A 27,707-nucleotide genomic window follows, 5' to 3' on the forward strand; every position below is an offset into this window, starting at 1 on the left:
ATTAACATCAATCCGCCAGAAATACATAAAATTTGCATGCTTGTTTAAGTAGAATATGGAGAACATGTCATTATATTATACCAACCCTATGTAACCCGTATTCCGCAAATAAATTCATTTCATTTCATAAAATAAACAAAGTATGTAAAATTATAACTTTTAATTAAAAGAAATAATTTTAATTACATTACTCAATTTAAAAAAAATTCATGCATAACATAATTAAAACGAGCATTTCAACATTTACATGATAACTGACGAATCTCAACAAAAATCCGCAAAAATTAAAGCATTACACTTACTATACTTTTCAATCAATACCCGTAGAAATAATTAAAACAAATAACAAAAACAAAAGGGTGACTTAATTCTAATTATTAAAGTAAGTTTAACAACCTCAAAAGTTATTACATAATTAAAGTGTATAGGCGGTAATAGTTCACTGGCAATGCTTCATAATTCATATTGCGCATTTTACTATATCACTGGTGGGAGTGGGAGACGGTTCATATCATTAGGCGGATCCACACAGTGCGAGGCAATGTATTCGTGATGCAAATGCGCTGGAAGTCACCAGCAACACGCTGAGATGAGGCCATTTCGTGGCACTTCATTATTTTCTGTCTTGTTGTTATTATGTGTATTTTGTCTTGCCTGTGTTCATGAATAAATGTTTATTCTATTCTATTCTAAATGTTTAACGTAGACGTGCCTCAGAAGGGGGCCGAGACTTGAAATGAAATTAAATGAAATGGAAATGCGCCTTTGGAAATTGACACGCGAGAACCTTGCCTCATGACGTGCCTCGCTCTACATAATAATTAATGTGAGTGTGTTTAGTAAAACGTCCCACTTTGTCAGTTACCATTAAGGCGAGATTTACTTGTATCTTTATACTGAAAAAGCGGCTTTGTAGCAATCGACAAAGTGGGACGTTTTCTCGTGCACATTCCATATGTGGACGCGCATGTTTTTCATCACAGAGGTAAAAACAATTTAAATGTAGCCCTATTAGAGCTCTCGACCACATACGCACGTTTTTTTGTATAAAACCATAATTCAACAGGATTTAAGATATGTTTCACGAAAGCTGGCAATTTCTGTCGAACGACATTTGTCGTACCTTTCTGGCCGCCAAATATAAGATATCATATACATTTGGCGCGTTATTATCCGCTACTATTGGTGTTGACTGTGTGTAAAGTGACACCATCTGCAGTAATCTCACGTCTCTTTTCTTACATTTTCACCTCACTTTTTCTTCTTCGTCACAAACCTAGATCCTTTAGAGCCCTTGGCTTTGTCCGAGGTGCTAGGTTCCTCGAACCCGTACTTCAGTTTGAGCCTCTCCTTGATCATGAGACCCTTGATCAGCCGCTTCCAGTTGCCTTACACTCTTGCTTCGGTTTTTTCTTTCTCGCGCCTTTCCATTTCTACTTGGTCCTGTAAATTAAGTTTTGAATGTTAGACAGTTGGGTGGTAGCAACCGGCCTAGACGAAATGACAATAATTGACGCTAGACGCCGATCGAAACGCAGTCTGGCTCTGTCCCGCCAATCCGTATTGGATAAGAGCGATTAAAATAGCTAGCTACGAAAACAATATTATCGTAAGCGTTTGTCGTTTCGTTTCATGTAATTTCTCACACATTCCCCTTTTTATCGGTTTTGCTCTTCCGTTATTTCCGTGGATTAAAAATTAAATCTGACATTCGATTGCAGCAAACAGAATGGATACCTACAGAAGATTTTTGTCAAATTTGAAGTCATGTTGCATTGACTGCCATATTTATTTTTTATTATTATGAATGGGCTTACTCTTGACCACAGACTAGCCAACCATATCTCGACACAGGGTTAGAAAGAATACTTAGAACCTCAGTCTATTTGACCCATACCCTTGTTACATTGTTAAATATATAACCTAGTATCAACCAAAGGCGACATCTAAACGAGATACATTATCATTCATTCTTTATCTGTCTTATACTGTCTTTGGTAGCGCCTTACCTCGAGCCAGGCTTGCGTGATGACCTCCTCAAACTCTTGGCAGACGACGAACCCGTCGTACACGGGGTATGACCAGCCGCCGTTGAAGCCTGTCATAGCTGGCGCGCAGTCTATGTTCAACTTCTTGGCCACTTTGTTTAGGCCTGGCACTGTAATCACAACAAGTCATCAAATATCTATGTAATCAGGGGCCCATTTCTCGAAGCTACAAGTTACAACGTGGTTGGTTGGTTTACACGTGGTTGTCAATGTCTAATATGACAAGTTGGAAACAGACTTCCGCTTGTAACTTGTAGGTAACAGTTTTGAGAAATGGCCCCCTGGGGCCCGTTTCTCGAAAGGTACAAGCCTGGCATTACAAGTGCGCGAAATGTCAAATCGTATGGGTTGTCATGGAAACACACTTGTAATACAAGACTTGTACCTTTCGAGAAACGGGCCCCTGGTCGATCTGTGTAAGATGTTTCCCAATGTATAAAAGTAAATAGCTCAGATTTTTTTTAAATTGTAAATGGGCTTACTCTTGGCCACAGACTAGCCAATTAGATTAGTTTTAATTAGGCACTTGATACGCACGGTGCCTTTGGGCAATGTAGCAGGTAGTACGAGCCGTACGAATAATGGTTCCTCTTAGTATGATGTCGGAAGGATTTCAATGGAAAAATCCAAGATGGCGCCTGTAATGTATGGGATATCGGTCCTACATCCGATATCGGATCGGATAATGTGAAAACGCACTAAGGCCTGAGTGCACGCTTAGGGATCATCCACATATTACGTCACACCAAATTTCAGGTTTTTGGACCCCCCCCCCCTCCTATGTCACGCTTTTTGTATCCCTTTAACTGGGATTGTCACATTTAGTATGACCCCCCCCCCCCTTACACTGTGACGTAATATATGGATGATGCCTAAAGCCCCATTTAGATGGTACGAGTTTCTCGCCTCGAACGTACGATTATCGAAGTACGAGAAAAAATATCGTATCATGTAAACTATGCGTACGATATCGCACGGGAGGAGGCGATAATCGCCTCGCCTTTGATGTTTCTATGTCTCCGTGTAAACTAAACACGTATGCGAGAATCGTATACGAGTTTGTACGCTACTCAGTCGAAATGAATTATCTATACTTAGAAACAGAAATCATGTAAATCATGTAAACAGGGTATTTTTATATTTATAGCTACCTCTCTAACTGCTAAAACCATTATCAATATTATAGAGTTAATGTTTACTGGCATTTTACCCTATATGGGTATCATGCTAACATTTAAAATAAAATCTTATCTATATTCTATGTATATGCACTAGATCCTGCTCATAGTGTTGTGTTCCTGCCGGTGAGTAAGGCTGCCAGAGCTCAACGAGGGTGCGGTGTGCTGGTGACGGAAGGACCTACGGAACTAATTTGTTCCGTCTATTGTCCTTTGAGTCGTCGGCAACCCGAACTCTCCTTAGAACTTGTACACTCCTTACTTAACACAGCAAAGGGGAGTGTACAAGTTTCTAATGGGCAGGCAACGCGCATGTGACACTCCTTCTCCTTGAGTTACAGGCGTTCATAGGTTACGGTGACTTCTTTCCATCAGGCGGACCGTATGCTTGTTTGCCACCGACGTAGTATAAAAAAATGTTCAATAATATCCTAAACCTAATCGCAACCAAGATTTTATTAGCTAGCTAACGCTACGGTCGAATTCATTATTTTCCCTATTATATAATTATTATTTAGACCGTCATAAATAATTTATAGTGTTTTTAATATTATTGGGTACTATCGAACTTAAATTCAAATAAATCCAAAGGAAATTATATCCAATATTATAAAAAAGTATATAATACGTGTGTTTATAATTAATTAATTAGCAACTAAGCACGCAAGTTGACAGGCAAAACTCGCATGAAAATCGGTTCGCTCCGATTCGTGCGATAATCGCACATTCGAGAAGAAATGTCATACGAGAACCGGTTTAGACGAGTCGAGAAATGATATGGAAATATCTCCTGAAAATTCAACTCTCCGTCTAAACTATTTAGCCTGGCGATAATCGCCTGGCGAGTATCGTATACGATACTCGTATGCGAGTTTTTATTCCTCGCACGAATGTAAACGTTTTCGTACGATAATCGCCAGGCGATTATCGCATACGATAATGTCATACGAGTTTCTCGACCAAAACGGGCGAGAAACTCGTACCATCTAAATGGGGCTTTATATTGGGCGTGCAGAGGGGCTGGGCGTGTGGCGTGCATGTCAAACAATTGAAGGTCATACAAGCGTCCTGATTCGACCCTGCATAGCGTGCACTAGTGCGAGCACTCAGGACTTACTCTTACGGCCCAGCCACGACATTGGTCTAAGCGCGACAGCGGTGAGCGGCAGCCATACGTGCGAATGAAAAGTCCCATCGTTGTGTCTCGCTCCAATGTATGGCCGCCGCTCACCGCTGTCGCGCTTAGACCATTGTCGTGGCTGAGCCGTTATACTACGGTGCCTTTAGGCAACATTCAGGCCTGGAACAACTCGACGTTGCCATTTTCGGCCACAGGCGGCTCGTAGTCTTCCACTTGCCACGGCCCGAATATTCGCAACTACATATAGTTACTCTTAGGACCCGTTGCATCAACCACATTTGACATACACATCATCGTCACGCAGCAGAGGTCTATGGAACTTCCCGTACGATAAAATTTAAGTAACGCTTTGACGACAGACGGTTAAGGGTCGGTTGCACCTAACCGTCTGTCACCGTCAAAACGTTATCTAAATTTTATTGTATGAGAAGTAAGTAAGTAAATATTCTTTATTGCACCATTTTACATGTTATATGTATACAGAATGTTTAGTGAGAGTATAACTAGGTAACAACAGGCGGTCTTATCGCTAAAAAGCGATCTCTTCCAGACAACCTTAGGGTAGCTGGAAAAACGGAACAGAAACAAAAGTTAACAGGCAGTGCAAGAACAAAAAATATAGAGAAAACCAACACAAACACACATACATATATACCGAATACATAAATAAATATACCTTACATACACATAATACATACATACATACATACATAAATACAATAAATAAAAATGGCAACTTAAGATAGAGATAGATAGTATAATTTAAGCTGATTTTTGAAAATTGGAAGAGATTTTGCTAGTCTTAATTCTACTGGTAAGGAATTCCACAACCGTACAGCCCGGAAGGTAAAAGAGTTGCTATAGAATTTAGAAGTAGATGGTGGGGGAGCAAGAATATGAGTTTGAGAACATCTGATAGAAGAGAGAAACTTGAAACGCTCTTTGAGATAAGGCGGAGTAGCAGGGTTAAAGAGAATGCCAAAAAGAAGGGCGAGTATATGAGAGTCCCGGCGGCGACGAATAGGGAGCCATTTGAGCTGAGAACGGAAGTGAGACACGTGGTCATATTTTCGCAAGCCGAAAATAAATCTTATACAAAGATTCTGCAGACGCTCAAGTTTATTGAGTTGATCCTCCGTAAGGTCAATATAGCAAATGTCGGCATAATCTAATATGGGCAATAAGAGAGATTCAGCAAGCGCAATCCTAGTTGCGTAAGGCAAGAGATTACGAAGCCTACGGAGAGATGCGGCCGCAGCGAACATTTTCCTGCTAACCTCACTCACCTGAGCTGTCCAAGAAAGACTCTGATCCATCAAGATACCCAGATTTTTAACCTTTGGAGAGAATGGAATCCGTACGCCATCAAACACAATGGCAGGTAAAGAATTAAAGTCAATCCTGGAAGTAAGCTTTGAGCTACCTATGACTATTACCTGGGATTTAGTAGGGTTTACCGAGAGACCGTAACATTTAGTCCAGTTTAGTATTCTCTCCAGATCAGTGTTTAAGGCGCAGATAGTCTGAGGTAGATCGGCAGCAGAACTCTGAGCATAAATCTGAAGATCGTCAGCGTAAAGGTGGTAGGAAGAAGAAATATTGGAAGTAATAGAGTTTATGAAGATCGAAAAAAGTAAAGGAGACAACACGCCGCCCTGTGGGACACCAGCCAGCGTGTTGCACCACGAAGAACGAAAGGAATCCACTTTTATACGCTGCCGCCGGCCCACCAAATAACTATGGAACCATTCAACTACCGCAGGAGATACATTAAGTGAGCGCAATATGCCAAGTAAGATATCGAAGTCGACTGAGTTAAAAGCGTTACTGAAGTCAAGAAGCGATAGTACCGTGATCTTGCGATTATCCATACCGACCCGGATATCGTCAGTAATTTTTACAAGAGCTGTAGTAGTGCTATGCCCTGTACGAAAACCGGATTGATATGGATTCATGAGCGCATGTCTGTTCAAAAAAGAAGTGAATTGCTGATGGACCAAGCGCTCTAAAACCTTGGATAGGAAAGGAAGAATGGAAATGGGACGGTAGTCAGAGAAGGAAGAGGGACTGGACTTTTTTGGCAAAGGAATAACGTCGGCTTCCTTCCAAAGCGACGGGAAAACATTGGATGAAATGGAACTATTTAAGATAGAAGTGATAATGGGCGCTACAATATCAATTAGAGGGAGGATCATATTTCGGCTTAAGTTATCGTGTGCATCAGAATGACTGACCAAAGTGGCAGATCGATGTTGGAGTACCATCAGCATTTACTACCTATTTGCTACTATTTACTACCTATATTGACATATTTGCTACCTAAGTTAGAAAAAAGATTTTCCAAAAATAATGTGGGCAGTCATTCTGACGTCAGGATGACTGCCCAAACTGAGTATGTCGGGGTTGGACCCCCTAATTTGCAACAATGTATATACTATGATTTACTACCTATTTGCTACCTACACATATATTTTTTTCAGATTTTTTAGGTAAAAAATAACGATTTTATGAGCAAAGTATTATTTTTAGAGATTTCTTCCATAAAGTGGGCAGTCATTCTGACGTCAGGATGACTGCCCAAACTGAGTATGTCGAGGTTGGACCCCCTAATTTGCAACAATGTATGTACTATGATTTACTACCTATTTGCTACCTGCACATATATTTTTTTCGGATTTTTTAGGCTAAGAATAACGATTTTATAAGCAAAATAGTTTTTTTGTAGAAATATGTTTCATAAAGTGGGCAGTCGTTCATACTTCAAGTTGGGCCCCCTAATTTGCAACATTCTATGTCCTATGATTTACTACCTTTGCTACCTACATATAATATCTTTATATTTTCATTTTATTTTTTTATAAATAAAATCTGAAAACATACATAATATTATGTAGGTAGGCAAATGGGGCCTTGGGGTCTATATTTATTTCATTTTATTCAATTTTTCATATTTAAAAAAATCTGAAAACATACATATATTATGTAAGTAGGTAAATGGGTAGTAAATCATAGGACCTAGAATGTTGCAAATTAGGGGGTCCATCTTGAAGTATGAATGACTACCCACTTTATGCAACACATTTCTACAAAAAAACTATTTTGCTTATAAAATCGTTAATCTTGGCCTAAAAAATCCGAAAAAAATATATGTGCAGGTAGCAAATAGGTAGTAAATCATAGTACATACATTGTTGCAAATTAGGGGGTCCAACCTCGACATACTCAGTTTGGGCAGTCATCTTGACGTCAGAATGACTGCCCACTTTATGGAAGAAATCTCTAAAAATAATACTTTGCTCATAAAATCGTTATTTTTATTTACCTAAAAAATCTAAAAAAAATATATGTCAACATGTCAACACCATCACTGGTAGAGTTATGAGGTTGCTTCCCAACTCCAAGCGACTTTAAGAATTTCCAAACTTCGGCAGGATTCCCAGATTCAACGGAATTGTGGATGTGTCTTCTTTGGGCGTCTCGACAAATTGTACTACATCGATTACGTAGAGCAAGGTACTTAGCCTTATTTTTATCCGAGGGGTGTCCCTTATAGCAGGGGGAAATTAGCTAAAATTACGGCATAATTAATGTAAGGTTTTTTTAAATTGAAATATGTACGTTATAGACCGAAGTTATTTTTCATCAACCCTCCCCACTCCTCCCTCCTCTGCGTCACCCCTCTACCCTCCCTTAAAGTGCCGAAAATGCGGTTTTTCTCGATTTCTGACAAAACTGTTGAAGATACAGAAAAAGCGCGTAGGAACGAAGTAATCCTTAATAAATTTACTACAAATCATTCATTAACACTTTGGTTCTAGCACTTATAGTTTACGCGTGATCCGTCACGAAAGTTGGTCCTTTGCTGCAATCTTCTTTAGTGAATGTTAAGTTTTCGCCCAAAATGCATACGAAATCGTCGAAATTTGTTTGATATAACTAAAATATTGTAACTCATGACTAAAATAAAATTAAGGGGGAAAAATCACTACCATGGGTGGAATTTCCAATATGTTTTGGAATTCCAGTAACTATTTAAGACGTAATATTTTTACGGTAGTAGTCGCTAGGAGTACCATTGATCTATATAGTGTATCTATGACTGGGGATGAGCTTTTGGTAGCTGTTGGTAGAGCCCTGGAGTATCAATCCAGTAGCCGTGAGTTCAAGTCCCACCCATGGTAGTGATTTTTCCCCCTGAAATTCATTTTAAGTTTATAATATTTTAGTAATATCAAACAGATTTCGTAAGCAATTTGGGAGAAAACTTAACATTCACTAAAGAAAATTGCAGTAAAGGACCAACTTTCGTGATGGATCACGCGAAACCTATAAGTGCTAGAACCAAAGTGTCAATGAACGATTTGTAGTAAATTTATCAAGGATTACTTTTTTCCTACACGCTTTTCCTGTATCTACAACGGTTTTGTCAGAAATCGCGAAAAACCGCATTTTCGGCTATTTAAGGGGGGGGAAGAGGGGTGACGCAGAGGGGGGAGGGATGGGGAGGGTTGATGAAAAATAACTTCGGCCTGTAATGTACATATCCCAATCAAAAAAAATCTTCCATTAATTATGCCAACATTTTCATACATAACTTTCCAGAAGCAACGGACTATTAAATTTAGATTTAGCCGAATTCTTTTTTGCTATTAATAACCTAATGTCCTCGGTAAGCCAGGGAGCAGGAAGGTGCTTCATTTTTACCGGGCGAATAGGGGCGTGAATATCATTAAGACCCCTTACTCCTTAGAGCGCTCATCAATTTCACGAAACGGCCATCGATAGATGGCGTTGGCGCTCGGTACGCGAGCACCGGCAACTCAACGCGCGTTTCAACGCAGACATGAATAATCTTGATAGTTTTGAATTAAATTGCTAATAACATAATTTTCAATTTTATATGGGGACTCTTTATTTAATTTCATATTCATGGTATGGTAGTAGTAAATAAGGTATATGAATGTAGTAAAAGTATAGTAGTAGTCTACATGTACATATATAAATTCAGGTTTCCTAATTGATTGATTCAACAACCAACACCGCTGAGCCGAAACTACGAAAGCTAGAAAGTCGAAATTTGTATAGATTGCATTAACAAAATTTCGAAGAGATAAGAATCGATTATGAAAATTTACACCCCTAGTAGAGGGAAAAAGGGGGTGAAAGTTTGTAGCGGGATCAATTTGTTTTTTTTTATTAGGAAAATTTTAGTTAGGAACTTGAAATTAGAGAATAGTTTAATAGTGATTTCTGTTTTTTAGGGTTCCGTAGTCAACTAGGAACTCTTATAGTTTCGCCATGTCTGTCTGTCCATCCGTCCGTCCGTCCGTCCGTCCGTCCGTCGTCCGTCCGTCCGTCCGCGGATAATCTCAGTAACCGTAAGCACTAGAAAGCTGAAATTTAGTAACAATATGTATATCAATCACGTCAACAAAGTGCAAAAATGAAAAATGGAAAAAAATGTTTTATTAGTGTAAAGTGTAAAGTGGGGGCTGATTTTGTTTTCATTCCAACCCCAACGTGTGATATATTTTTGGATAGGTATTTAAAAATGAATAAGGGTTTACTAAGATCGTTTTTTGATAATATTAATATTTTCGGAAATTATCACAGTTATACTGACTTTCATATTTTTATAAGAACAGCATGCACTTACGTCCAGAACAGTGACATTTGGTGCATTGGAACTGCTCATGATGTGTCACTTTTTAACCGTCGCCTCAAATCTGAGAGATTTGAGGCGAGGTTCTCAATTCGTCTGTATGTTTATTTATTTTTTTCATTTTTTTATGTTTGTTCCTCGATATCTCCGTTGTTACTGGACCGATTAAAAAAAAATATTGAATGTATATGAATACAGATTGGTCCCATTTTTCTCAGAACCCAGTTCTGATGATGGGATCCTGGAGTAATCGAGGGAACTCCTCGAATCTGAAAGGCATACGTATGGTGATTTTTGTGTTTTTAAAGGAACAGCATGCATTTAGGTACGGAACAGTGACATTTGGTGCAGTGGAACTGCTGATGATGGTCAGAACGGAACTTCTCAAATCTGAACGGCACGCTTATAGTGACTTTGGTATTTTTATAAGAACAGCATGCACTTTCGTCCAGAACAGTGACATTTGGTGCAGTGGAACTGCTGATGATGGTCAGATCAGAACCGATCTTCTCAAATCTGAACGGAACACTTATAGTGACTTTGGTATTCTTATAAGCACATTTTTCTAGTTGCCCGGAACGTTATCTATCCTCGGTACCCATAATAGTTTATTTTGGACACGTGGCGTCTGTTTTATCACATACAGATTCTGCTTATAAAAAATAACTCGTCACCTGCGTGCCGAGCAAGTATTTTGTTGGCACTTTACCTCTTTGTTTTTCTTAGACACTTCGGAAATTTCATGAACTTTGTGCTTGTATTTTATTAAAAGGAATATACTCTTCAGTTTAAATAAGAATTTGATGGCCTGTGATCCCTATATCTTTAGAACTGAGGTAAAATGTGAGTATTCGGACTTATTGGACACGGTGTACATGTTCGTTCTAAAAGTAGCTGATCAAGCATCGTCGGTTTGGAAAGCCTGCGGTAAAATTTTTGCTCATTACTATACATATTCGATTTAAAGGGTTTTGAGATTTAGGAAATAAAACAACGCTTCATTAGATTTAATTTAATAGCATTATGTAATTATAATCTCAATGTAAGTGCAGGCAGTCTTATTTACAATAAACTTAAAAGCGGAAACAAATATAAGCAGAAAGAAAAAAAGAAGCTGTCAATACTGAATCCCCTAGGGTGGCTGTATGAATAGCACAGAAAAGTATTAAAATAAAATAAAAACCGGCCAAAAGCGTGTCGGGCCACGCTCAGTGTAGGGTTCCGTAGTTTTCCGTATTTTTCTCAAAACTAACCTATAAAGTTCAAAACAAATTTTCAAAGAAAGTCTTTGTAAAGTTCTACTTTTGTGATTTTTTTCATATTTTTAAACATATGGTTCAAAAGTTATAGCGATTATTTCCGAAAATATGAAAATTATCAAAAATCGATCTTAGTAAAACCTAATTCATTTTTAAATACCTATCTAACAATATATCACACGTTGGGGTTGAAATGAAAAAAAATATCTGCCCCCTCTTTACATGTAGGGGTACCCTAATAAAACATTTATTATTATTAACGACCTTCCACATATTTATAATGAGCCCAAACATGATGGGGTTATGATGAGGAGAATAGCAGTTCTGTTGACCACCTCCTGACTCCATCATGAGAACTTGGACCTCGTCTAGTTCGATGGTGCTCGTCAGCCCAAATCTAATGAGCCCGAACATGATGGGATTATGATGAGGAGAATAGCAGTTCTGTTGGCCACCTCCTGACTCCATCATGAGACCCTGGACCTAATCTAGTTCGATGGTGCTCGTCAGCCCAAATCTAATGAGCCCAAACATGATGGGGTTATGATGAGGAGAATAGCAGTTCTGTTGACCACCTCCTGACTCCATCATGAGACCTTGGACCTCATCTAGTTCGATGGTGCTCGTCAGCCCAAATCTAATGAGCCCGAACATGATGGGGTTATGATGAGGAGAATAGCAGTTCTGTTGGCCACCTCCTGACCCCGTCATAAGACCTTGGACCTCATCTAGTTCGGTGGTGCTCGTCAGCCCAAATCTAATGAGCCCAAACATGATGGGGTTATGATGAGGAGAATAGCAGTTCTGTTGACCACCTCCTGACTCCATCATGAGACCCTGGACCTCATCTAGTTCGATGGTGCTCGTCAGCCCAAATCTAATGAGCCCAAACATGATGGGGTTATGATGAGGAGAATAGCAGTTCTGTTGACCACCTCCTGACTCCATCATGAGACCTTGGACCTCATCTAGTTCGATGGTGCTCGTCAGCCCAAATCTAATGAGCCCGAACATGATGGGGTTATGATGAGGAGAATAGCAGTTCTGTTGGCCACCTCCTGACCCCGTCATGAGACCTTGGACCTCATCTAGTTCGATGGTGCTCGTCAGCCCAAATCTAATGAGCCCAAACATGATGGGGTTATGATGAGGAGAATAGCAGTTCTGTTGACCACCTCCTGACTCCATCATGAGACCTTGGACCTCATCTAGATCGATGGTGCTCATCAGCCCAAATCTAATGAGCCCAAACATGGTGGAGTTATGATAAGTAGAATAGCAGTTCTGTTGAACATCTCCTGCCTGACTCCATCATCATGAGAACCAGAACCTCATCCTGGTCCCAAAATATAATAATAATTCAAACTCTCAACAAACTTCACGTATAACTTAAAATCCAAAATCATATGAAAAGCATGTCGAATGCTAAAATTGCATAAGGTGTAAAAAGGATCAAGATTTGTTTAGTCGCAGTTTACGGCACTTCTCGGAACTATCGAGCTGCTTACGAAAGCTAGGTGCGCCGGACGATCAAACGCAGGTCCGTTGTCTTCGAGCGCTCGGCGCAGACTGAGCGGGCTCGCGTTAGCACAGTGTCTTTTATTCGAATTTTAGGTGTTTTAAAAACATATCTATCGACAGAAAGGTATGTCTTATATGTATGATTTTTTTCTTATAGGTCAATAAGAAGTTCTAGTTTAGGATAATATTATTGAAGAGTTACAAAAAATGCAGGAATCGCAGGAAAAATACATAATGAAAACCTCTTTTTATCGAAAAAATGGGGAGGATACGGAAGGTTATTTATCCACCATTTCAAGTAAATCTTAAAATGTCAAAGTATTAGCTAACTCGTACAGGATATAACAAATAGGATTGTGATTATTTATTACCCCAAATAACATTTTTAACAGCACAATCACGATTCTAAACGAGCTATCCCACTATGAAAATTGAAAACGTCTTCCAAAAAAACTGATTTTTCGGAAGTATAAAAAGACATATTTTAAAGTAGTACCAATTGACTTTCTAGCTTAAGATATGTACTTTTAGGAACATTATCAGTTTTTTAATAATCATTTATAGTTTCTTTATAATTTTGAATGAAAAAGGTTCTATTTTGCAAAAAACGCTCGTCTTTAGGAATAAGGCCTCTTAAGATGAGTCAGAGCAGAGTTAAAGCGAGATACCTTATCATCCACCGAAACAGCCCCCAACACCTCACCCCAGTCGAACCTCGAGGCATCCTCACGAAGTTTTTCAACACACATCCGACTAAAATTGCGCAGAAAGAGTATTTTTGGTTTGACCTTAGGGGGACGGATTTTGTACGACAAAAAAAGCAGATGATGATATGAAAAAGCATCCGCCGGGTACTGGCTAAATCTTTCAACATGATCCATAGACGAAACAAAAGTAAGGTCGAGAAGCGACGGAGAACAGTTAGGAAAAAAGTGCGTCGGACCTGATGGCAGAATGGACAAGTTGCAAGCTTCACCAAGGGATTTAAGAGACTTGGATCGGAAGTCATTTTTCAGAAGGCATGTATTAAAATCCCCCATAACGATATGATGGGTATACGATGGCATCAAATCTTCAAGAAGCTTTTCAAAAGAAGAGAAATAGTTAACGTGAAGGGAGGGAGAGTAAAATACACCTAAAAGGACTTTAGAGTGAGACAGACTTAGCTCTAGAAATAAATACTCAGCTGTGTCAGAAGTTCCATAGACCTTTGCCACGTGACAATGATGTGTATGTCAAATGTGGTCGATGCAACTGGCCCTTAGTGCCACCGGCCCTTATACGTACCTACACTTGATATGCACGGTGCCTTTAGGCAATATGCAGGCCTTGAACAGTTACCGAATATTCGCTAGTATACCACAGAATATATAATAGTACAAGTACAGAAGGCTCACTCTTTTGATGTTCACAAAATGCCGCCATTCTAAATAAAGGACGGAAGGAAGGTAAGAACCTTCATTAACAAACGGTCCCATGCGAGCAGCCGACATTGAATTTTATTGCGCCGCGCAAAGGTCGTCACCACTGAATGGGCCGCGAACTCGCGGCCGCCGACATGTACTTGGACTTGACACGGACCGAATATTCGCTACTCCAGTTACTCTTCTACTTACACTTGATATGCACGGTGCCTTTCGGCAACATGCAGGCCTTGAACGTCGCCGTAAGCCTCACTATCTATAGGACCTTTTACTGATATACTTACACTCGATATGCACGGTGCCTTTAGGCAACATGCAGGCCTTGAACGTCGCCGTAAGCCTCACTTAGGACTCTATATGACCTTTTACTGATATACTTACACTTGATATGTACGGTGCCTTTAGGCAACATGCAGGCCTTGAACAGCTCGACATTGCCATACGCGTTGCGAGGCACGACTCCGTTCTCGGCGACCGGCGGCTCGTAGTCTTGGACTTGCCATGGACCGAATATTTCCAGCGGTTTATCGGTTATTAGCTTGTTGGATAGCTGAAAAGGATGAGATAAAATAGTATGAATAGATAATTTGAATTGTTATAAAGAAAATTTGAATTGTGAAACGTTAGGCATGAAATTCACACAAGCTACGTAAGGCGTAAGACGTGGAACGGACGCGCTTGCGTGCCTGCGCCACGTCACTTGAGTGTAATTTAAAAAACGTCTCAGTACATTTCGTATAGGAAAGACGTAAGAAGCAAGACTTGCGTAAGACGCGTCTTATGCCTTACGTCGATTGTGTGTGGATCAAGCCTTAGGGTCTTTAACATGCATACGACGGACTGTCATAGGTACGCTAAGATACAGAGCCTGCAGCATGATCACAGTCTGATCGGACGAAGCCAGAAAATCGCTCTTACATTCAGTGCCCTTAATCCTGTACTATGGGCAAAAGCGTCGACGCGGCGTCTTTTTCCATACAGTTGGCCTGACGCTACGCTCGAAAGACGCTAGATGTGGGGGGGGACTAATGTATCCCCAAATTTTTATTTTAATATTGATACCCACCTTATCCCACTTGGGTCTCGCTTTGACGACCTTGTACGGTTTTTCCCCCAGCCGCACTACCTTCGCCTCCTTGAGCCAGGTGTCTCTGGAGCGGCAGATGTAGACGCAGTCGCGAGCGTACACCGCCTCGCCGCGTACGAACCCGAGCGTCGCCGCGTCGGGCGGGTACAGCGCCTCGTATTTCAATAGGTGACGCTTCAACGCGTAGAGAGGGTGGTTCTTGTATCTGTAAACATTGAAATGATTACTGTAAGTTATACTCACAGATATAGGAAGGAAGGAGATCGGGCCTGCCAGGCGATTTGTATTGAATACGCCTGTCGCAAGTTCGTCAAATGGACGCTCCTGTCGGGCAATACACGCGCATCATTTCTATGTCTGAGTACGTGCAAACGACCAGCGAGTTCTGTCATCACGCATGTAAGTACAGTCAAGTGTAAAAATATGGGTGTACACAATTACACATCTTACTCAAAAATATGTCCTATAGCATCTTAGTCCGGTGTAATAAGAGCGTAGTACCATATAATTATGAGACGATTATTTCGATACGTATTTTTGCACTTCACTGTACACAACTACAACTGCATGCTCAATGAGCTACGAAGTATAGAGACTGCCGCAGCTATATGACAGCACCTAGGCAAACCCAAGCTTTAGGTTTGAGTACTCAGCAATACTGAGAGAGCATCCAAATGCATCATTTCTAACGCTTTTTTTCCTCCCGTATCTCAGGCAGTCTTGGGCCCTTTCCACAGTGAGATAGCTATGTCCCATCCACCACACGGACATAGTGTAACCCACAGTAAGGCATGTGACGTCTTTGAGGCAGTTGTTCAAGCCACATCAAGTATATAGTATAATAAACATCACTCACTCAGCAATACTCTTATCTTATTCAAAGCTTTGACTTCCTCTTTTTATTGAGGCACGTAGCGAGAGGCTTTTCAGGAAATTGTTGTCATTTCATCATCAAGTAATATTACTAATAATAAATATGACTCACTCAGCTATGCTCTTAGGCAAGGGGGCATCTAGCTGCATTCTATCCAGAGCCTCATCCTCTTCTCTGTCCCGTGGCGTTCTTGGTCCTTTCCAAGGCGATATAACCGTGTCCCACCAGACGGGTTCGGCTCGTTGCTTGCGGGTGACGGTGTTCCAGTGAGGCACGTAGCGACGCGTCAGGTCTTTGAGGTAGTTGTTGTTGTCCCAACCCACTACGTAGCAGACGGGGTGGGTCGCTCGGCTCTGTAACCATTTTACGATAAGAAACTAGCAAACGAATCACAAGGGAATGTACAAGTTTCTAATGGGGTGGCAACGCGCATGTGACACTGTTTGAGTTGCAGGCGTCCATAGGTTAGGGTGACCGCTTTACATCAGGCGGGCCGTATGCTTGTTTGCCACCGACGTAGTATGAAAAAAAAAAAACAAGGGTGTATTACGGGCTATGATGGCACTAACCGCATTATCAAAAAGAAACAACTAAGAAGACGTGAAACTCGGCAAAACCAAACTAAAATGGAGTTGGTTGGGACATGTTGATAGGCAGAGTGATGGCAGATGGACTGAAATGTTAACGGAATGGTGGCCGCTTACAGATGTAAGAAGCGCTTGGCATCCATTGGCTTGTTGAGTGGATGACATCCGGAAAATTGCGGGTCACAACTGTATGAGACTAGCTCAGATCAGGGAGAAGTGGCGTTGTAGAAGAGAGGCCCATGTTCAGCAGTGGGCAATAAAAGCCTGATATGATGATGATGAAACTCGGCAATACTTACATAAATCTCATTAGTGCAGTGAACCTGCCCCTTCACCACATCGACAGCTATCCACTGCTCCAACTCCTCGACAAACACTTCGCACCAGACGTCCGTCTTGTCTCTAGGCGCCTCATCATCAGTGGACAACACGCGCCGGTCGATCTTCCGACTGCCACTTGGCTTCGGACTGATTTTGGTCGGTTTGAAATCGTCGTCACTCGCTGCTTCAGGTTCGTAATCACTGTCGCCTTTGGTCTTTGATTTTCCTGCTCAAATAACGATGAAATTATACATTTGAAGACAAACAGGATTTCGACAATTACAACATACGCTAACAACCATATACTCTGGTGAATCCAGTTTTTCGCTACAAAAAAGCCTAAAATCCAAATTTTTTAGAGAAAACATCTCTAGCTTAACACATTCTCTGACCCTGCCCGCCCGAAACCAACCATGAAAACTAAATTTTCAAAAGAATTATTCAAAACTAGTTTTTGCCCGCGGCTTCGCTCGCATTAAACAGACAAAAAGTATCATATGTCACTCTCGATCCCATCAACTATCTCCACATAAAAAGTCAAGTCAATTTGTCGCTCCGTTTTGCCGTGAATGACGGACAAACAAACAGACACACACACTTTCCCATTTATAATATTAGTGTGGATCATCATCATCATCAATCATTTAAGAGTTGTACTCTTGTAGGTGGAGCAACTTCCACGTGTGCCAGTCTTTTGCCTTCCTTTTGACTTATTAACTCTAAAACAAAATATTGTACTCTAAAGTAATGCGGAATTTCAGAAAACAGCAGAATACCAACCTTTTACAGTTTTCGTTTTCTTCTTTATCGCTTTCACATTATTCATCGACTTTTCCAGAATGGAAGACAGAATGTCTTTCATGATTGCAATCAGTGTAGAAGCCACATCATTCTTAGGAGATGTCTTTATTTTCGGCGCAAGATCTCGGTGACTCACTCTAAGTTCATCATCAGGATCTCTAACTGTCTTCTTAGTTCTTTTAGGAACTATTTTAGTTGGTGTCTTTGCACTGTCGTTGAAATATTTACTAGTTTCCGAAGTGCCAGCACTCTTTGACCTAGACTTAGTATTTTTATTTACAGAATCTTTAGCATTTAGTACGTTTTTTACGTCTGCAGTTTTAGATCGGCTCCGTGTAGCAGATTTGCTAGATTCAGCACTGCTATTACTTTCAAAGAATTTAGTACTAACTGCCTTGTTATTTTCGTTAGTTACAATAATTTTTGGAGGATCAGTTTCTTTAATAGTTTTGCCACGTCTATTTAAAGAAAGTGTCTTAGAAGCTGGTGAAGCTTTATTTTTATCTACTTTGACCGGTTTTGTTTCTCGAGCTTTAGATTTCTCTTCACTGGCTTTTCTGTTTCTCTTCTTTGGTAGAATTTTATCTTGGGATACACTTTTCGAAGGTTCAGAATTTAAGGGATTGGCAGCACTTCTTGCCCTTTTAGGTGGTGAAACATCCTCATCTTTTTCTGTGGGTTCTATAGCTATAGATTCAGCACTGCTATTACTTTCAAAGAATTTAGTACTAACTGCCTTGTTATTTTCGTTAGTTACAATAATTTTTGGAGGATCAGTCTGTTTTGCAGTTGTATCCTTTTTACTTGAATTTTCTTGTAAAGTAGTTGAAATATCATTTTTGCTTTCTTTTGGTTCAGTTTCTTTAATAGTTTTGCCACGTCTATTTAAAGAAAGTGTCTTAGAAGCTGGTGAAGCTTTATTTTTATCTACTTTGACCGGTTTTGTTTCTTGAGCTTTAGATTTCTCTTCACTGGCTTTTCTGTTTCTCTTCTTTGGTAGAATTTTATCTTGGGATACACTTTTCGAAGGTTCAGAATTTAAGGGATTGGCAGCACGTCTTGCCCTTTTAGGTGGTGAAACATCCTCATCTTTTTCTGTGGGTTCTATAGCTATAGATTCAGCACTGCTATTACTTTCAAAGAATTTAGTACTAACTGCCTTGTTATTTTCGTTAGTTACAATAATTTTTGGAGGATCAGTCTGTTTTGCAGTTGTATCCTTTTTACTTGAATTTTCTTGTAAAGTAGTTGAAATATCATTTTTGCTTTCTTTTGGTTCAGTTTCTTTAATAGTTTTGCCACGTCTATTTAAAGAAAGTGTCTTAGAAGCTGGTGAAGCTTTATTTTTATCTACTTTGACCGGTTTTGTTTCTTGAGCTTTAGATTTCTCTTCACTGGCTTTTCTGTTTCTCTTCTTTGGTAGAATTTTATCTTGGGATACACTTTTCGAAGGTTCAGAATTTAAGGGATTGGCAGCACGTCTTGCCCTTTTAGGTGGTGAAACATCCTCATCTTTTTCTGTGGGTTCTATAGCTATAGATGCTTTACTTCGTTTAGTTTTACGACTTTTAGCTACAATATTACCATCATCATTGCCATCAACTTGCATTATGTTTGTATCACTAAAATATATATCATCCACATCCATGTCACTATCATAGTTTCCATCAACTTGTGGTATCTGTTTTGATTTTTTCTTCGATTTGCATGATTTTTTCTGAGCAGATTTTTTTGTATCTTCTTTTTTAGGTTCCGCATTTTGCTTTTCTTCTTTTTCCTTGGTAGATAGAGAACAGAGTTCGGAACTAGGCGGCCTAATTGGCAATGTTACAAAATTGAACATGACTCGACACTGTAGACCGAGAGCCCTTAACATGCTAACAAAAATGAAAAACATAAACTTCTTAGTTGAAACTGTTTTGTTCTTGATCTCTTTCAACAAGATATCCTTAAGAGGGGGCGATTTAGGCTTGAATTTGTTCTCGTGCTTATCTTGTACTAAAGTCATTTTATTCTTAAACCATTTAGTGATCTGTTCAACATATTTTACATCAACTCTTTCACCCGGGTAGCATTCTTTCGATGGGACTAGCGTTAATACTGCACTCATTATTTCCTGGTCATTTAAAATGGAGCTTACATCGTTTCCGTGGCCCAGCCAGCACAAGACGTGGACCTTATGCATGTACACTTGGTACTCTTTTCTAACCCTGTTCATTTTCCTCCTCATCATCATCTCAACATCTAGCTTTTTAGATTTCCTGTGGACAGCATCGGGGAAGTCAACTACCACCTGCAATCCGGAAGCTGGAAGTGGTTTTGACTCTGAAAATGTTAAATAGATAGTTTAAAAGTTGCTTCATTATAAGACTATTTATAAGACCCGCTGGGTGGACAGCGTTAAGAAGGCCAGGGATTAACACGGGCGCCTATTATGAGGACTGCAGAAGACCGTGCGGAGTGGAGAACTTTGGTGCGAAAAATAACGACCTCATGTGGTCGCGACCCTCAGCCATGAGGAACCGAGGAAGAAGAAGAGAGAGATAAGACTATTATGTATTGTTGTAATTACATGTAAAATTGTTAAATGTGAGTGTGTTTAGTAAAAGTAGTAAAACGTCCCACTTTGTCGGTTACCATATTTGCTTGCATCTTTATATGAATAAACTGACAAAGTGGCTTTATAGCAATCGACAAAGTGTGACGTTTTCCTGTGCACACTCACAAATGTATATTATATATGGCAATAACATTTTTTTAAATATTGGTATGCCTCTGCCGTGCTACAGACAACACTAAGTGCTCTTTGATTGATTATTTTAGAGAAAAGACTTTCTACCTAAGTATGATCTATTTATAATACCAACATGTAAAATATATTACTCTCAAAGAGCATTGCATATTCATTTCAATCATAACATTACATTAGATTTTTTTATTTCATGGTACAAGTACAAATTACACTATAAATTTGCTACATGTCAAAATTATGTTTATCTTCTCATCATGATCGTAAAAAATTACAGTGATCATCAAAAATTGCTTAATAAGTGATTAATTTTATTCTAATTACCTTTCACCTCCTCCCAATCCTCCATTTCAGAATCACTGTCATTTTGTTTCTTCTTTTTCTTAGGTTTCTTAACTTCAGTGGGATCTGGCAACACTTCCTCTCCCTGAGCTAACAGATCTTTGACATCAAAGGCCTGGGACGAATTTTTGGCCGTGTAAGTGAGGATTGAGGCTTTTGTCTCTTCGATTTTGGTTTTGTGGATTTCCAATTCCTTGAAAGTCTTTTGGGCAATCTCCTCACTGTTGTCGGGTATATTTTTAGACCATACCTAGAACAAATTGACATTGATTAGTAACTACTGTAACAGGTAACTAGTAAAGTAAGGTAAGTAGTAGCAATGAAGAGAGTTAGGGCAAATTCTCTTCTCTATGACTTCCATGAGTAAAAAAAATCTTTCTACAAATCTAAACTAAATAAATATAACTTAATTATAAACTGAAATAGATACCATACAGGCATACATTAAAGAAAAAGCGATCAAGCCCACTGGTGGCGAAGTCGGGAATCGAACCCGGGTCTCCAGCTAACGCGGCTGACGTGATAAACCGCTACACCACCTCGACCGCCGAGGTACCCGTCGAAATTTCTCTAGTGTATGTTATCTCTGAAGGCTAGGCGCCTTTGACCAACTCTAAGGGCGAACAATTTGTGCTTGCACCTCCTATGTGAATTCTTTTGCAGGATTACGATATAGCGAGAGAGATGGTGCTGGCATCTATCGATGTAGGGAACAAATCAAATTATTTCAATAACTTAATTATTATAAAATGATGAATTGTCTAATTAATGTGTGCTTTCACTCTCATTATTCTAAAGAAATTGTTTTAAGGAGTATTCACCAACTATTATTTTTAATTTGTAGAATTCAGTAAACTACACTTTTTAAAGCTGCAACTTAAAATGATGTGTACCATATATGTTATTATTATTATTTGTATGTCTTACCATATCTCGGGACCATGGGGTCCCGACCTTTGGGAGGCATGTGTGGGGCCAAAGCCAACAGCACAGAGTCCCTTTTAGACACTTTAATCTTTAATCCAAAGGCAATTATTATTATTATTATTCAATTATAGGCGAGCAGCTATTCAGCTGATGAGCCTATGTCACACAGTGTCTCGTGATTTATAGTTAGCAAAGTCATGTCACTATCTTATTATTTAAAACTTTTAAAAGCCACTTGTCTAGTCTGACCCATGATGTGACCCAGCAAACTTCAAATTAAGGGTGAACAGGCACCTTCTGGGCAAGTTTGCTCCATTGCAGGCCACATCTTCGCCTCTGCTAGTCTGTGGCCATGAGCAAGCCCATTTACAGTAAAAAAAAAATTGATGCTCACATCTTGATACTCCATTTTAGTTTCATGGTCGCTGTCTGCATCATTGGCGGATGAGAAGGTGGTGTTGGTAGGTATACTCGCCGGTTTTCTGGGAGATTCATCATCACTACTGTCTGTAAGTTTAGACATTTTTTTTTTAATTTATTTAACAAATAAGTACATTATATTCTTCACATTTATGTTTCTCGCCAAACTTTGATATTATACCACATAACTAGAGAATGCAATCTCGACGAGATTGGGGCCCAAGCGAGATCTCGGGAATTCGTGAAACCAATCTCGCGAGATCTCGCCAATTTAGAGATCTCGCGAGATTGGCCGGTTTGTAGGTTTATTCTTGTAAATAATCACAATATAGCAATAAATAAGGATAAAAATAATAAGAAAGATTGCTATTATGAAACAAATATTATTCTTGCCTATTTTTTCATATTTTTAAATGTATTTTACATTGTTTAACATAAGTTATGTACCTCACAACTCACAATTATTATATTAATCTATACTTCAAACTTTTCATAAAAATTTGCAGTATAGATTATCAATTTATCATGTAAGAAAATAAAATAAAATTATTCACGAATGAGTAGAAGCGTGCCAAATTCGAATTCGTTGCCATGCCAACCGCGAACAGTACACAGTAGAGACTACTAAAAAATTCCGCAACATATGCCTTTATTGATGAAAGGATAAAAATTCAAAAATCAAGGTTATCCCTACCATCATCAAATAGACCCACATAAAAATATTACCTGTCCTTAATTAATTATGACTAGTTGACTACTATTAAATTACATAAAAATATTAGACTACCAATAGTATTGTATTGGTAGTCTAATATTTTTATGTAATTTAATACCGATTTGAAATGTAATTTAATTCTTAAACCCGACAGTTAAATAAGAAACTAAAATAGAAAGAAAAACAGATAAATATATATAAATATTATTAAATAAATATAACAGGACATTCTTACACAGATTTACTGAGTCCAACGGTAAGCTCAAGAAAGCTTGTATTGTGGGTACTCAGACAATGGCATACATAATATACAAGTACTTAGATACATAGAGAACATTCATGACTCAGGAACAAATATCGGTGTTCATCACACAAATAAATGCCCTTACCGGGATTCGAATCCGAGACCGCGGCGTAGCAATCAGGGTCACTACCCGCTGGGCTTGGCCAGACCGGTCGTCAAAAATATAATAATAACATTGCCTCTGCGTGTGTCCCAATGATACGGGCAAGGGCAACATCCGTTCGGTGTACCCCTTACATTTCATTAAAGTGTCGAAAGGGCCTCTACGCGTTGGCTTCGGCGCCGCGCACGCCTCCCAAAGGTCCGGAATACCATTGTTCCGTGATGGGAAAGACATATTATAATATATAGTAGTGTGACTATTAAAAAAAGGAATAAAAAATATTTAATACAATAATTTGATTTTTTGAGTATAAAATAGAAATTGTTATTGGTTGCCTAACAAACGACAGCCGTAGTAAAGTTGTTGTAGGCTTCTGCTCTCTCGACATCCAACAAAACTCTGTGCATGAAAATTCGTAAAATAGATGGTTATACACCGTGTTTCACTTAACACTAAAAACCTGAAAACAGTTTGTTCAGAATCGAGAGTAGAATCGATTCAGCTATATCTTGATGGGGGTAATATTTTTATTTAAATTTGTATTATTACTTATTTTTTACGTGCCTATTCTATTGTACTCGTAAGACAACATTGTGTATATCGCATTGCTAGAGGTTGTTTACCTTTTTCAGTATTTAGTTGGTATTAATACTGGCTGGTTACTTCGACGATTATTTTTTCGCTACGAGTTTGACGTTGTTTGTCAGTTTAATCTTAATGTTTATCATAAGTCATAACAAATTGAACTCGTACCTAATTACAACCTTGTCATTTTAAACATTGGGTTTAAATTTGATTACCTGTCCAATTTGAAGTTTACTGTGACAAAGCTTTAAAGTGTTTTACAGTGACATCTTAGCTGTCTATTGGTAAACCTTATGTCGTTGCAGTAACGTACACAAATAAATAGTTTTGTGGTTTATGGTGGAAGTTAGCAATTATTTTATTGAGTGTAGAGCTAAAAGTCAAGTAGAGCTGTACAAAAAATTAAAAATTCAATTAAAAAAAAAGTAACCATCAGATTAAAAGATGAATACTCTAGATGAGTTTAAAAAAATAAAAATCAGTTGGGGTGTCTGAGGTTTTGAGTGTTACCGGAAACACGGTGTATACACATTACACACAGCCGTATGTGTAATATATACCATAATGGCGAATCACGCAAATAGGCCTGGCTGACACCCTTAATGATTGCGAAACGGTCTGAATCTGTCATTCGTCATTCCGAACTGAGATAGGTAAATTATTGAGCGAAATAAGAGTTGACGAGTTCAGTTAAATGATATAGTTCATGTAAATCACTTACAACTTGCGAACAAAATATGTCTAGTCATTTCGCGAGCTTCGAATAAGACGTTTTATGCTTGAGTTCAATCTTGTTGATCTCGCGAGATCTCGTCGATTTTTCGGCCAAGATCAATCTCGCTAAAAATGACCGAGATCTCGTACAAAAGAGATCTCGCGAGAACGAGATTGCATTCCCTACACATAACTAATACATGGGCCATTGTTTTCAAAGTTGTCCACCTTTTTTATGGATTTGGAATTCTTTATGTGGTTTCCACTCAGAATTACGTTCTCTTTCAATCCTAATAGGAAAAAAAAGTGTCTTGAGGTTTTTTCCCATTCCGTTACCTTTTTCATACATTTTGTATGGCGGTAATGGAATGGAAGGTTTGAAAAATGTATGGAAATCTTGGGAATACCCATGTTACAATAAAAGTGGGGTGGACAACTTTGAAAAATGGCCCAAATATCACAATTTCGTTTTTTTTACATATTGCCACAGAATATATAATAGTACAAGTACAGAAGGCCCACTGCTTTGATGTTCACGAAATGCCGCCTTTTTAAATGTCTACAATTTTTTTACAAAGAAACCAGCCGCACATGCGCAGCGTCGGATGATAGGGTTGCCTGTGAATTAAAACGAAATTATTACTCAGATAAAATTGTATACTATTATATTTAAATCTTGAGTACTTTCTATGTATTTTAGTATTTTAGTTTAAGTTCCAACATCACAAGCCTTATTGAACTTTTCCGTGGGACTTAATCAATGGTTACACACATCTGTAAGAATGCCCTATGGTACATATTTCATTAATGATGTCTATTTAACTTAGCATTGTTAGCCATTCCTCACGTGGACATCACATATGAACCTTAAAAAAAACTCATGACGTAAAGTAACAAAAGAAAATGCGAACTTGCGTTCCGTGAGAACGCGCGCCACCCCTGATTAGGCCGCGAACTCGCGGCCGCCGGCATGTACTTGTAGCACGGCGATAGAATCGCGGAGTGAGCCGCCCCTGATATTGCCAAGAGTGGCAGTGAAACTTGAGCCGTTTCATGTACTTTACCAAACTGTTAGGGAATACAGATGAGTTTATCTATGTCCTTATATGTAAGTATTGTTTAATAAATACAGCAAAGTAATATTCTAATTCCCTGTTACACTATTCCCGGTAATATATATTTGTCTATTCTATCCATAGGGCCAGATTAACATTCTGCAAGCTAGGTGTTTGGGCTCCGCAGATACAGGACATTAATTGAAAGTGTATATTTTTAACACCTAACAAATTTTTTTTCTGTTTTGATATGATTATGATTTATAAATCAAGTCTAAAACTAATGTTGTATTTTCTGAGACTATTTAGGTTAAAGTTAACGGCTTAATTTAATGGTAATATCGGTTGGCAATAACTACAGAGCCAGTGAAGGCCCAGTTATAAAATAAAGGGGAAACTCTTAAACTAAGTCCACTTACCACTTTCTGATAGGTTGAGAAAAGAAGGCAACAGTTTATCAGCATCGGTTAAATCCTTCCCCGAGAATGCTTTTGTGGCAGCAGAATTTTCACCCAAATCATCCGGAGGTTCATCGCGAATCTTTTTAATGAAGTTTTTCGCAAATTGCGGTCTTCTTCTCGGGGCTGCTTTTTTGGGTTTACTGCTTTTTGGATCTTCGTCTTCAAATTCTTCTCCTGAGGACACGGCTTGCTCCTCGTCTTCGGAGCTGGAGACGTCAGTTATTTTGGCGTCGGAACCCGAGTCGCTAAAATCTCCGGACTCCTCGGGCTCGCTATCGTTTTCATCTTTGTAACTTTTTGCTTTTGTTACTTTTTTGCGAGTCGTTGGCATGTTTTATAACTAAATACTATACGAAATTACACTTAAATACCAATACCATGAACTGCAATTATTTCTAAAGTACCCGGCAGATCGCACAAAGCACGATTCTCAGTGTTGCCAGCTGTGAACCACGATTTTATCCGAAGTCGGTCGCAAAAATCTCCGAAATGTCAACCAATTCTCCGCCAGACCTTTGCAATCCATATGTTCCGTAACGTATACAAGAACCAGTTTTTTTTCGGCGAGGGGGGGTCTGAAAAAAGCGCGTGCCTTTCGAAACCTTAACGTTGATGGAATCAACGACCCAGAATATAGGGGCATATTGAATTACGCGTCTTTTTTTGTACCAACATTTGGCTAACCGGCACGCGTTTTATTAAGACAATTGGCCGGTGAGCCCCTTTTTTAACATTTCAAATATTCCGCCAATTTTTAGTGCCAAATTTTGGTTCACCGACTACATTTTACACGCAAAAGCTTTGTACTCGCATTTTAATTTAATAGCTGCGCAGTTTGTAGCTGTCAGTGTCACCGACAGAGCTAAAAAAAATATTTTTTTTATTTATTTACAACATATTATCTATTCAGGGTGCGCGCCCACGGCCGACAAAGTTGCTCGGCGACCTACGTATTTGTATGAAAAGTTGCGTTGCTTCATGAGCGCACTTTCATACTAGCCCATGGTCGCGACAAAAAAGTCACTTCGAAAAGTCGCCCGTGAGCGCACCCTCTAAGCTTCTTTCTGCATTTCTTATGAAATAGCGTCCATCAGCGACGCGTCGAATCGCATTCGATTGTATGAGAACTCGATTCGACACAGTTCGATTCCGTCTTAAGCCTGGCATCTACTAAGGCCGGAAACAGTCAGACAGTCTGAAAAAATCATAATCTGAAAAAAGATTTGTATGCTAACTGACACTGACAGATCTGTCAGTGTCCGTTTGAACTGACAGTTTGCATACAGTCTTCATTTCATAATCTTAAAAAATCAAAATATTATGAAATCAGATCGAGTGCATTGAAAATTAAGATTATTCGCAATTTGTCAGATCGATCAGAAAAAAAACATAATCTTAAAAACTAAGACGGACAGTTGTGAATTGTATG

At 39.1% G+C, this 27,707-nt stretch overlaps 1 protein-coding gene across 1 annotated transcript; it reads right to left on the reverse strand.

The window, feature by feature from the left end:
• Positions 1 to 145: 145 nt before the first annotated feature.
• LOC125241386 (DNA repair protein complementing XP-C cells homolog) lies at positions 146 to 27,090 on the reverse strand. Its single transcript, XM_048149850.1, has 10 exons — positions 26,237 to 27,090; positions 22,316 to 22,428; positions 20,977 to 21,244; positions 17,883 to 20,228; positions 17,081 to 17,328; positions 16,306 to 16,547; positions 15,300 to 15,525; positions 14,615 to 14,783; positions 2,010 to 2,158; positions 146 to 1,443 (listed from the first exon to the last, which is right to left on the reverse strand). Exons 1-10 carry the CDS (start codon positions 26,607 to 26,609, stop codon positions 1,390 to 1,392), a joined length of 4,188 nt encoding a protein of 1,395 aa, XP_048005807.1. The 5' UTR covers positions 26,610 to 27,090; the 3' UTR covers positions 146 to 1,389.
• Between the last annotated feature and the right edge of the window lie 617 nt (positions 27,091 to 27,707).

The sequence above is a fragment of the Leguminivora glycinivorella genome, chromosome Z (assembly GCF_023078275.1).
Source record: "Leguminivora glycinivorella isolate SPB_JAAS2020 chromosome Z, LegGlyc_1.1, whole genome shotgun sequence".
Lineage (NCBI taxonomy): Eukaryota > Metazoa > Arthropoda > Insecta > Lepidoptera > Tortricidae > Leguminivora > Leguminivora glycinivorella.